The sequence below is a fragment of the Homalodisca vitripennis genome, chromosome 1 (assembly GCF_021130785.1).
Source record: "Homalodisca vitripennis isolate AUS2020 chromosome 1, UT_GWSS_2.1, whole genome shotgun sequence".
Classification (NCBI taxonomy): domain Eukaryota; kingdom Metazoa; phylum Arthropoda; class Insecta; order Hemiptera; family Cicadellidae; genus Homalodisca; species Homalodisca vitripennis.
The window spans coordinates 73,596,774-73,609,614 of record NC_060207.1 but is presented as its reverse complement, the minus strand read 5'-3'; the positions used below and the strand labels follow the sequence as shown (position 1 = coordinate 73,609,614).

General features: G+C 32.1%; 1 protein-coding gene across 1 annotated transcript; it reads left to right on the top strand.

Moving 5' to 3' along the window:
• Positions 1 to 758: 758 nt before the first annotated feature.
• LOC124364610 (eukaryotic translation initiation factor 2 subunit 1) lies at positions 759 to 11,368 on the top strand. Its single transcript, XM_046820219.1, has 6 exons — positions 759 to 975; positions 3,952 to 4,191; positions 7,133 to 7,361; positions 8,452 to 8,684; positions 8,885 to 9,000; positions 11,136 to 11,368. Exons 2-6 carry the CDS (start codon positions 3,954 to 3,956, stop codon positions 11,301 to 11,303), a joined length of 984 nt encoding a protein of 327 aa, XP_046676175.1. The 5' UTR covers positions 759 to 975; positions 3,952 to 3,953; the 3' UTR covers positions 11,304 to 11,368.
• Positions 11,369 to 12,841: the final 1,473 nt, after the last annotated feature.

The window sequence follows — 12,841 nt, the reverse complement described above, 5'->3', positions numbered from 1 at the left end:
TTGGATACCAATATTTAAAAAAATAACTAGGAAAGGTAAAACCTTTTAACGATCAAACTAACCTCAACTAACAATATTCATACACACACCATAACATTAAGGTCTCTGACCAAAACATAGGGCCAGAGGCGACTGTCTTTATCCTTTCCTCTGTCGAGCATCGCCTTCTTGTCTCATTGTTTCAGATGAATCTCCGCGATACCACAGTATATGCCAACATTGATTTTCTTGTTAGTGTCCCATTTTCACCTGTGCTGGTATGTGTGTATGAAATGTGTTTGTGCTCTTGACTTGTATGTAGAGACAACGTCTGGGTTAATTTTCTTATTTGTAGACTCCAAGCAGATTTTGGTTACGATTCCTACCAAAATCGTAGGATTTCCTTTGTTTTCTCCTTTTTTCCCTTCACGTTCTGGCACATTTTTATTAATTGTCCACGCTTCTGACGGAGAGGATAAAGTTCATTCCTTGAATGTGTTGTTGTACGTCTTGTAACATTAACGATGGAAAATGTCTGAAATCCTATTATTATTTACAAACAGTTGGTAGAAAAGTCTCTTTAGAATATACACATCAACTAATTAAAAACTAAAATATCTCTTGATTAGACTAATATTAAAGAATCTATTACATTATCTCGGATTCTCCTTGAAATTAAAAGTACAAGGAATAAACTCATATATGTGATAATTTGAATATACTCTTTGTTATTGCATCAGTTTTCAAATCCCAATAAATTTGTCCAACATGCCTTCTCAACCTCAAAACTCAAAGTTATCACTTTGGGACTAGCCTAGCGTAGTGTGGCATTTTTTGTTGTATCCTATCATTTAGCATTAGCATTGCTCTTACTGAGTGGGGCATTGTCCATCGTGTGTAGGGTACTTAGGCTTTACAAACTCAGCATACGGTGGATTGTCAGACTATATTCCGAGAACTGAAATATCTTTTCATTGAGGGAAAAATAAACATTAAGTAAGTAAAGATTAATTTTAGTCACACTGTAGGTATAGTTTTAAATTATTTATCTGTATTTCTGTTTGGTTTGAAGTTAACCTAACCTAGCTGTTAATTCACGTTATTTTATATCGGTCTACCTAAAATAAATCTATTTACAACAGATATTAAAACGTGTGTAGACCTTTTCCTTAAACAATTGTATAATATTTTCTTAGCCACAGTACCCAAAATGATCTAAAACCACTTTTTAACAATTAAAAAATGGACCTAGCCTATATACTTTAATTTGAAAAAGAATTTTTAGACAGTCACAAGCCATATATTGCACAAAAATTGTTAATATTCTTTCTTTAATAACAAAATAAGGTAGGTTAGGTATAAGAGTAGGAACCAAGTACTTTACTTTAGCTAAGTTAGCTATAACTATCTCAAACCACTTTTATCAATTTCTTAAAATAGTAGTTTGTTTTCATTCCCAGGAAGAATATTTAGGCAATCACGATCCATGATTGGACAATATCTGATATGTTTGAAATTTTAGGTTATATCGCAAATAGGCCATCAATGTGTGGGACTGAGGAGAATCGGGGTTTCTTGGTAGGGGGTAACAACCTTAGGAGGGGTAGGCATTGGTGGAGGATATTCGGTACCAACAATCAGGTCAACAAAGTACACACATTTTTAGAGGTCCAAGTATTTATATGCAACAGGTTTTACCTCAAGGCCTATGGTGAAGATTGATGTCTATTCACCAGATTCTACCTCTATTTTGATGTTTTTTTTTCTCTTTACTCTCTGTCCCGTTTCTCTTTTACATTTTCTACCAACATTTGCGCATCTTGTTATTAAATATTTGGTACTTTGGGATTGTACCGACCACACCCAGACATGAATCGTTATTTGACATTTTGCTTCTACTGATTACTAGATTAGCGTAGAACAACATTTCGTCAATATAAAACAGGAATTGTCTTATCATAAATCCCTCCCCATTCTCAGACAGAGGTCAAAGTCGAGCGGTCTAGTAGATTACGTGATTGCAGATTCTCGCCGCCCATTCAGCTGGTGCGTCGCTTTGTTGTACTTCCGTGTTTTACCCCTACATTTCTCCAAACACAAAAATTCAACAAAAACAAACATTACCAACAAAAACTAAACTCTTTATTGAAAAAACACACAAAACTTGTTTTTATTCTTGATCACACTCCACCACCCAAAATGCGAGTGCCTCCATCCATCAGTGCGGGGTTCGGCTGCCCCGCGCTGATGTCAACGAAAGAAAAACATCCCTCGAGATAGTACCTATCAGTAAAATATCAAATTCTAGAGGGGCTGATCAGAAATATAAAATGAATTGTAATGTAAAGGCAATTATGTACCGTGCAAAAACCTTAAATAACCATGTGATGCCATGCGGCCTGCCGTAATTGGGATTCTCGAGAAAAATAAGGTAACAGCGACAACAATACTGATCACAATACCTGGAAATGCTTGTTGATTGATGGAATGTTAGTTCTGTTACTCAACTACATCGTTTTATAACATTCTAAGTTCATTGAAAAAAGTTTAAGCGTTGGGGGCATATAAGGGAATCTGACCCCATTAACAATTGATAATCGTTGTAATTTTGTAATTAAAGAATTGTTTTTTCGTTCTATCATGTTTGTTTGTATAAATTTATATTTTTGTGTTTTTCATACTGGTGTGGTCGGTATAATCCCAAAGTACCAATGATACTTACCTATTTCGTGATTGGTCAGGCTTTTCTGCGTTGTACATTTAAAAATAAAGATGTGTTTCGGAACACATTTACACATTAACCATTTTGTGTTCATGTTTTCTTGACTTAGGTGAGGTTCTCGGAAGATTTTATGTAATACAATGAAGTTGCCTTCAACAAGTAGTGAAGAGGTACAACCTGTTATTAATATGTCCAGTTGGTGTTGTGTGAATTTATTTGATTGACTTACATTGAAAAATTCAGAAATTGTGTCCTTTTTAGTCTGACATGGAGTTTTAAACGGGTTTTCCTTGTGTGTAAAATGTGGTGATTATTTTCCGCTAGCGAGGATTGAACATTTTCGGTTTTTATAATGTGTAGTTGCCCCATGTGAAGCTGCTCAGATTTTGTATTGGTTGTGGCATATGCTCGGGTCAGTTGAAGTGTAGTGCCTCACGTTGGTTACAGGGTGTTTCATGGGCTGGTTACTATACCGTGGGCCAAAGTCACACCATAGGTCAAATTATATATTAGGGTTGGCGTCGTGGTTCGTGATCTAAATTGTTATCATTCAATGTAGGTGGGAATAAAATCTCAATTTATCTTTAAATTTACTTTTATTTGGTTATGTATTATAACCGAAAACCAGCTATTATACATACAATAGTTAGTTTATATAATTTTATAATTGTATAAAATTTGCTTTAAATGAGTTGATTTACCAAGAAAAAATCAATTAACTTCAGTTGATTATTACATGTACTGCTCAAATATTACTAGCTTGTTGACTGAATTAAGTAAACTTTCTCATTAACAGTAAAAAAATATACAATAATGAAGTTATGTAAATTAAATAATTCTATGTCATAACTTATAACTGGTAGCTTCATATATTACATGTTTGAAACACTAGGTTATATCCCAAATAGTCCTTCAATCTAGTGGACAAAGGGGAATCAGCATTTTTGAGTGGGGAAGATAATCTAAAGAGGGGTAGGCATACGAGGAGGGATTAACAAGGTCGTCAATATTTATTCTTGTTTAGCACTGTGCATATAATGTGTTATATATTTGTGTGTTATTTGCACATCCTGTTATTGACATATTATTCCTGTTGTCTGAATATATTTTGCTGTGTAGTTAATTTCAAAAGGATGTGGACAGGGCACTGTGTCTATTGTTTCATATTTCAATAAAAATCGATGAAGCACAGTTTTTAGTCTCACAACAACTCATCTGCAGCTATTTAATGTTTAAAATGTATGTTTCAGTCATGCCACTTACATGCCGCTTTTACAAAGAAAAATATCCAGAAGTGGAAGATGTAGTAATGGTGAATGTACGAAGTATAGCAGAAATGGGAGCTTATGTACATTTACTGGAGTATAACAATATAGAAGGAATGATCTTACTCTCTGAACTTTCAAGAAGACGTATCAGATCTATTAATAAACTTATTAGAGTGGGAAAAACAGAGCCAGTAGTTGTTATTCGAGTTGACAAAGAAAAGGGTAGGCTTTTATTATTATTAGTTATATAAGTTTATTACTACTGCAGTTATAATTTGTCTAAGATTTTTAGACTTTTTATCAGGCTTATTTGTAGTGCCACATCACTCTCGGTTTTCAATCCAACTTATTTTTAAAATTAAGTAAATTTTGGTTTCAAATATATTACTTGTGCCTTTATACAGTAAAACGATATAAAGCTTTATTATTTAGTTTATGAACATCAAAGAAATATAACCAATGAGGTAGCATTACTAAACGGATGATATTACAAATTCAACTAAGAGCTTAGTAGTGTGATTTGTTAGGTAATTATGGAAGATAAAACTTAAAACGTATATTTGTTAAAAATATTAAATTGCTTAAAAACACACTAATGCATTTTACTAAGCAATATAACTATTACGTGGCAATATTAAAAACAGTACTTTAAGACGAACTGAGTTTGTCTGATATGAAAGGCCCAGCTTATATCTCATTGACATTTTTACTACAACTATTTAGCATTTATAACATCAACTTTACAAAATTATCTGTTTAGAATATCTTGATCCTGTTTTATACAACTCTGTATTATACATCATTCTGTTTAGGAAAACATACTCTGTAACATAGAGGAAAAACAAAGTACTTACTATTTTTATTTAGAAAGATGGTCTTGTTGACTAGCAGAGTACAAAAAATCCTTTTCATTGATGAGATATATTGTTTTTTTTTTTTTAATTACTAAGAAAATTTGAAAAATGTACTAATTGTTTCAAATTTTATTCTGTATAAGATAAATGTTACACCAAAGCTTTTTGATAAAGATAAAATCTGACAGTCAGCTGATGCTCTCTATGCTAGCTGGATTTCTCATACTTCTCATAATCTTTGGAATTAGTATTTTCAGTTCCATCAGTGCATAGAGGAATCTTTTCTATGCTTTAATTTACAAAAAATGCAAACAATGATTAAATCATTTGTTTGTAACATAACAAAAATAGACAAAATGTTTCACAGTAGGTAGCTAGCACTTTATAGTGGTTCAAGTACATCACACAGTGCAGTGATATCACTTTAAGGGTTAAACTGAGCTCAACTAACGCAGGATTAAGAGAATTTAATAAACTAAAATGTCTTCTTGAGGTAGCCTAGGAGATGGATCAAAACATTTAGCTCTAATGTAAGGGAGCTAGAATAATAGTATATTATGGTGACTTCAATATTCAATCTATGTACTAAAAAAAATCAAGATTTAACTTTATTTTTTAATTTGCTCAGGTGATTGGATCTTTCCTGTCCTTATTTGGAATCAACAAGAGTCAAGTCTTGTATTGACAGTACACTGGTAAATTTCTCTAAAACATTTTATCAAACAGTATCAATACCTGCACATTTTGCAGACCATTGTCCACTTGTGATGTAAATTGTTTTTTATAACTCTAAACAATGTGGTCAAATTAAGCACACCAAAAAGCAAGTAAATTACTTTTTCGAATTACATAACTTACTATCTGATTCACAATTTGGCTTGAGAACTGGTCACTCTACGACTAATACAGTGTTGGATGTAATGGGCAATGCCCTTCAAGCTATAGACAGCAAAGAATCAGTTGCATTATTGCTATTTGATCTTAGTATGGCCTTTGACTGTGTTCCTTTGGATAGTATTCTTACAAAACTGGATTTCTACGATATATTTGAACATTCAATAACAATTATAGAATCATATTTGGTAAACTTAAAACAATATATAGCTGTTAGGGGAGAAGCAATCAGCATTACATCAAGTGTCTAGAGTTCCTCAAGGCTCAGTTCTTGGCCCTTTTCTCTTCATTGTGGTGATGAATGACTTACCTGTGGTAATCTGTCATATACGCTGATGGCTTAACTTTGTATAATAGTAATAGAGTATAGTTGAATTGCATGCCACAATAGAAATAGCTCAATCTGATTCACACAATTGGTTTGCCTCAAATAAACTTCTGTGCCACGTGGAAAAAACAAAAAATATGTAATAAATGTGTAAAGCTGTTTGGTTTTTTTTTACTGATTCAAAATTAAGTTGGAAGAATCATCAACAATGTATGTCAAAGATTTCTCGAGTGAACTTTTTACTGTTGAAATGGAGAGATTTTATCTCGATTGTTTATCTCAGAACTGTCTACTTTTGTCTATTTCAATCTCATGTAGCATACGGCCTAATATTGTGAAAACATTCTGTGATAGTTTCACAAGTCTTATTGATTAAAAAAAAAGTTATTAGAACAATTTGTCATACTGGGCCGCATGAACACTGTAGACCACTTTTTATACTGACCAGGATTCTTACGGTGATTAATCTATACATATTTCATATCTTACTTTACTATATATATATATATATATATATATATATATATATATATATATATATATATATATACTCATTTTTACCAGACAAGATATTCATTCATGTAACACCATATGGCTAAAATAGGGACTTCTTTTCAAATAGATATCTCCGAATGTGTTTACAAACTTGCTGTTACTGCTCACCATGTCTTTCAATAGTTTTAAACAAAATATACTTGACTGGTTAATTAATCACCCTCATTACTCTATAAAGGAATATCTAGAAGACAATATCTGTGTTGTTTTTTTAATTCTGATGAATTTATTCCAATTAAGTGATGCATTCTTGTAAACTGTTTTATGTTTAGTTTCTTTAATGTTTTAAATAATGAAATATTTAACTGTAAAATTACTTAGTAGTATAATTGTACTTTTTAATTAACTGACAATGCCTATTTCTTGTAAAAGACCAATGGCAATAAAATTCTTGATACAAAAAAATTCCATCTAAATATTTATGCAAAAATGGGAAAAATACAAAATAAATAATTCTTTAATGTAGTTAAATATTTTTACTAATGTTTTGATATGTATAGGATCTACTGATTTAATTTATAATAACTTACAGGTTACATTGATTTAAGTAAGCGGCGAGTATCTCCTGAAGATGTGGAGAAGTGCACAGAAAGGTTTGCTAAAGCAAAAGCTGTCAACTCCATCCTTAGGCATGTTGCTGAGCTGCTTCATTATGAGAGCAATGAACAGTTGGAGGAGCTGTACCAGCGCACAGCCTGGCTCTTCGAGGAGAGGTTAAAGAAAAAAGCATCTGCCTACGACTTCTTCAAACAAGCTGTTCTGTAAGTTTTTGTTCTATTTTTCGATGCAACATCTTGTATTTCCAATAATCTTCCTTTAACATTCTATGTTAATGGAACATTCTATGCCTGGAAATTATCCAATCTGGAAAAATTGTAAAACAAAGAAACAATGTCCAATATTCAACACAGCAATGACATCAGCTGAGTAGCTGGTGGCAGCCCAGTCTCACAGTACTGCTGTTTTTTGAGCCTTTCTTACTAGATTTATAATTTTTTTATTATGTATATATATATATATATATATATATATATACTGTAGAGTCTTGGTTATCCGACCTTCCGAGTTATCTGGTCTTCCGGGCCAATATGTCATGTAACATGATTTTACATATTTCGTGCAAGGCAGCCCCTTTTGTCACACCCGTTTTAGTGATAGTTTTAAAAATATTTAAAGACATTTTTACTTTGAGAAAAAGTTTGTTTTCAAAGGAAATGTTACTAATAGGTTATGTGCAAAATTTCTAAGTGTTATGTTTAGAATGAGAGTAACAAAACATTTTATAAGTCAAATATGTCAATTTATAATGTCCTTAATAATTGTGCCAAGAAAGACTAATATAAATGTTCTATTTTTTTGAAGCTACATGTCTCTAAATTTTTTCATTAAGTTGTAAAGGATTAAATTTGAGTTGGGAATTATGTAAAATACAATTGAAAATGTAATTAACATCATAGATCTTAAAATTTTTATAACATTCAATAATTAAGTTAATTTTTAAAATATTTTAGAGAAATTGTTGCCTTTATTATTTTGTAGATGTTTTTATCTCAATGATTACTACTTATGTTTTTATCTTGCAAATCTGTCAAAGTAATTCACATAATTTGAATTACCAATAGTCTTAGATGACATGAGCCATAATGGAGAAAGACTTTCTCTAGAAGATTTAGTTTTGATATAATCATTCTAGAAATTACTGGACTGTGCCAATGGCAAAATACAATGTCTATTCTATAAAGAAAGAACATTTGCATTATATTTTTATTACTATTTATTTTGAAATACAATTCTTCCATGTCAACAACAATTGCCTACCATTTCATGTTTCACGCTGATTCTTTAATTTAGAGATCCTTCAATACTGACGGAATGTGGCCTTGATGAAAAGACTCAAGAAGTTCTGTTGAATAACATCAAAAGAAAACTGACCTCTCAGGCTGTCAAAATACGAGCGGATATAGAAGTGGCGTGTTATGGTTATGAAGGAATTGATGCAGTGAAAGCGGCCCTGAAAGCTGGGTTAGCTTGTTCTACAGAGGATCTGCCCATTAAAATCAACTTGATCGCACCTCCTCTCTATGGTAAGCTATCTCATTCTCGATTAAATAAATTTCAAAAACTGTATACAATCTTCAACTTGATTATTTTGTAGAATGTTTTTAAAAGGTATTATACCAAGGTGTTGGTACATTGACACCATATGTTTAATCTGATATTTCCGATAATTATTTTATAGATGAACATTTTATTTAGTATTAAATCAGTGTATGCTTATTTTCAGTAATGACCACAGCAACACCTGAGAAAGCGGATGGATTGGTAGCTCTGCAAACTGCTATAGAGGAGATTGAAAAAACCATCAAAAACATGGGAGGAGTTTTTCAGATTCAGATGGCTGTAAGCTTTTCTTTATGTGATTCATAGGCTAAGCTATATAAATGTGTGTTTACGTTTTGAAACCAGCAAATCAGTTAAAGGACCATGAAAAGACCAAGTATGAAAATTTTACCAAGTATCTTTTTGTTGATGTTTTATATGATTTTACTAAATGCATTGTGGTCTAGTTTAAAAGAAGAACTGTCACTCTCAAAAACAATAGCTTTCTTAGTGAGGAACTAATTCAGTAGAGCTATTGAAACAACACAAAACCATAACCCATTGTGTAAACACACAATCTAGCTATTTGTGGAATCAATAGAAGAATTTCTCTCAAGAAAGTAATTGATCACCAGACATGCTAGTTTTGGTGGGAGTTGTAATGGGAGGGTGTCATTGGGTCAAAGATATCAAACAATATTATACGCTTAAAAAAAAACAGTCAAGCAAGTAAATGAAAGTTAAAGCAGCATCAGCCAACTGGATATAAACCAACAATTTGACTGAAAATTTGTTGCTTTTTGTCTCTTTGTCACATTGGCTTACAGTGGTATAAGTATTATTATTTGGGTGTTAGTTGTATTTTAAGAATTATAACAAGCACAGTTAAATAACTATTGTTGCTGTCGCAACAGGAATGTCACATTGGAGTCTAAGAGCATTTTTGTGATGTTGAAGTTAGCATTGTTAAAATCAGAACATCTATTTTCATAAAACAGGAATTGTATGGGCAAACAGTCAAAAGAAATTCACATACATTTCATATAACATTGCACTATGATATTGAACACAACTTCATTACAACAAATTATTATAATTAAATTCACATTTTAGAAATGTTCATGGACACTGTAAAAAGGTCCATCAACGGGGAGGATCTTTAATTTGTTCTGAAGTGTTTTTAATGGCAACTCAATCTTCAAGCAAGCTTGAATAGTATTGAACGTTATGCAGTTATACAAAATATGTGTTTTAAAGAATTCTGTGTTTTAGAGGTGGAATAGCAATATTAAGACAAAGAGCAAAGCGAGTAGACAGAAGAAACTTTCTCACGGTGAAAAAGATCCCATTTCTTAAAAAAAGATCATTGACATAGATATAAATGCTGGGAAATGTAAGTTTGTATATAAAATGACTACCCTCCCAACAAAATCAATAGAAGTTAGCATCGGAATTCGTGCAGGAGCAGGTTGTGCTATAGACATGGAAATCTTTGCAAGAGTTGCTAGTCGAAGAATTTCACCCAGGCACTGGCATCACTGAGTGATCTGCACCAAAAAAGTTGTGTAACACACTGTTTTGATTTTGACTGTTCCAAGCAGGCTATGTAATGTAATCACATGATGGTCAAGATAGGTTAGTTACAGTACAATTTTACTCTCAACTGGCTTACAGTCTAGTCCTTAGAGGTGACATATGAGTCCAGAAAGTGGTTTAAACCGTTGATAACAATCCTTATTAAAAATAGACTTATTTACTTTTTTATCGTTCACAACAATCAATTTAACTTCAAAATAATAACTTCTCTCTTGGTGATCAATATACCCTGACATGTGGGAAATTTGGCAGACTCTGGCAACAATATTAATTCAGTTGAGATTTGGATGTGACCATCATATCAAACAATAACCTAACTTTGTTTTAACATAATCTGATTACCAACCGGGACGTGTGTGAGGAGCTCAATCGTTCATAAATTAAACTCTTGTGTTTAAAAAATTTGTGTTTTCTGTAAAAAAAGTCTAAACACAATGAAATGACACAATCATGACCATTGAAATTAAACTATGATAAAAAACAGTGAATAACACATACAATACAATTAATTACAATTTCTTGACAAAATGTATAATGTATATATCTTGACAAAATGTATAATGTATGAGATATGGTGGGGTTTTGGTAACATGTATATTCATACAATTAAAAACGGCATTTCAAATTTTGTAAAATATATATAGACTGTTGTGAGAAACTATGTAAAGTTTTCACCAACAGTAATGAAAAGTATTAATTCTAGACAGTTTTTTCTCCAGTGATAATGCTAACTATAGAAATATCAATTTTCCCTTCAGTGAACCACTAGTAGTGTTGTCCTGTCACATAGTATGACTGTGTTATTCAGAATAATTTAAAAAATATTTGAACATTTTCAGCCTAAAGTGGTGACAGCCACAGACGAGGCAGAATTGGCTCGGCAGATGGAACGGGCTGAGGCAGAGAATGCTGAGGTGGCAGGAGATGATGACGAGGAAGATGAAAATGGAGAGGGAGACGCAGAAGTCGATGCGCCTAGCGCGGACGAGGGGGAAGATGAAGACTAAATCCTACCTGTTTATATATACTTTTATATGATTTTTACAACATAAAACAATTTGTTTCCGTTGTACATTTTTATCACTCAATGATATCCCAAAGTAATGTTACTTTTATCAGTTTTTAACATATAATTTATTCAACTGTATATTTGATCTGTGAATTATAAAAGGACTCAATAACATTTCAGTATTTGAATTTTATTGGGTTAAATAGCACAGATCTGCAAAAAAAAACTTTTTAAAACATTATTTTGATTTTGTTAATTGTTCTTTATGTAGTTTTTTGTGCTTATTTAAAAAATGGCATTGGTTTATTTCTATCACGTAAGGTTTGTTTACAAAATATAGTTTAAGTATTTGGAAAGAGTAAAAAAAAATGGAAAAGTTTTGATTTGTTTATATTATTTTAAAATAAAGTAAAAGAAAAATAAACAAAAAAAGCAATGGTACCTAACTAAAATAAACATAATAGTTATACACATGTATTGCAAAGGTGTTATAAGTCTTTGTAAAAACATGATCTTTTTCCATCTGAGCTTCTTTTGATACTTTTTCTACTTCATACTTGTGAATCTTCCCTTTTACAGCCCCAACATCTTCTGGAAAGTAGTCCAGATGTGAGTGAAAGAAGTGTACTTGTAACAATTCAACATCCATAGTTTTATAGTTTGGGTCCTTTATGTTTCCAAGAAAGCCTGTTGAAACAAGTTTAAATGAATTCCAGGCATTTTTGTCTTGTATTTCCATTTTAGTGACAAAGCATTCATCTTTTAAAAATTGTTATCTCAGGCCCAACAAAGACTCTCTCTCTTAAAGTTTAACATTGGATAGACCTGGAAACTGTTCACAAAAATACTTGAAACACTCTCCTTCTTTGTTTAATGCTTTCACAAACTGTTTCATTAGCCCCCATTTGATATGACGTGATAGAAGTAAAATATTTTTAGGATGTATTAAACTTTTGTCTTTTAACATTTTAAACTCCAGGAATAAGAACCTTTCTGTTCAGCCAAGTCTGTTTGACATAGTGTTATTTCCTGTCATGGCTGTCCCATTCACAGAAGAAACATGGAAACTGTGTAACCACTTTGTTGACCTATTAACATGGAAATAACTTTCAAATCCCTATTAATGGCCAGAGTGGCTGAGCTTATTTAGAACAAACTCAAGATCTTCGTAGCATTCTTTCAACAGGCACAGAAGCATATTGATTACTATTGTGAAGAAGTACAACTTTCAAACATGTCTTTGACGAATCAATGAAGTCTCCATTTCTCTGGTACATGCACGATTATAAACATTTCCATGATTTCAGGTACATTGTTGCAGAAAACTATGTCACCCTCTTGTGTAAAAAAAGACAAATTGTTTTTCCCTAATTCGGTACCATGAAAATAAAACACCGGAGGTTAACATATGTCTTTCTTTAAGTCTAGACCCTAAAATTTCTGCTAAATCCTTTTGGAGGCCCATATCTTGTAAAAAATCGTTCCAGTTTGATTGAGAGAAAAGTTTAGGGCTGTTGGTATCTGGATTGTAGTTGT

What these genes read in the sequence shown, in the direction of transcription:
- LOC124364610 (XM_046820219.1), top strand. Translation starts at nt 3,954, where the DNA reads ATGCCACTTACATGCCGCTTTTACAAAGAAAAATATCCAGAAGTGGAA. An exon ending in TCGAGTTGACAAAGAAAAGG is followed by an intron (nt 4,192 to 7,132) that starts GTAGGCTTTTAT and finishes AATAACTTACAG; the next exon opens with GTTACATTGATTTAAGTAAG. An exon ending in TTTTTCAGATTCAGATGGCT is followed by an intron (nt 9,001 to 11,135) that starts GTAAGCTTTTCT and finishes GAACATTTTCAG; the next exon opens with CCTAAAGTGGTGACAGCCAC.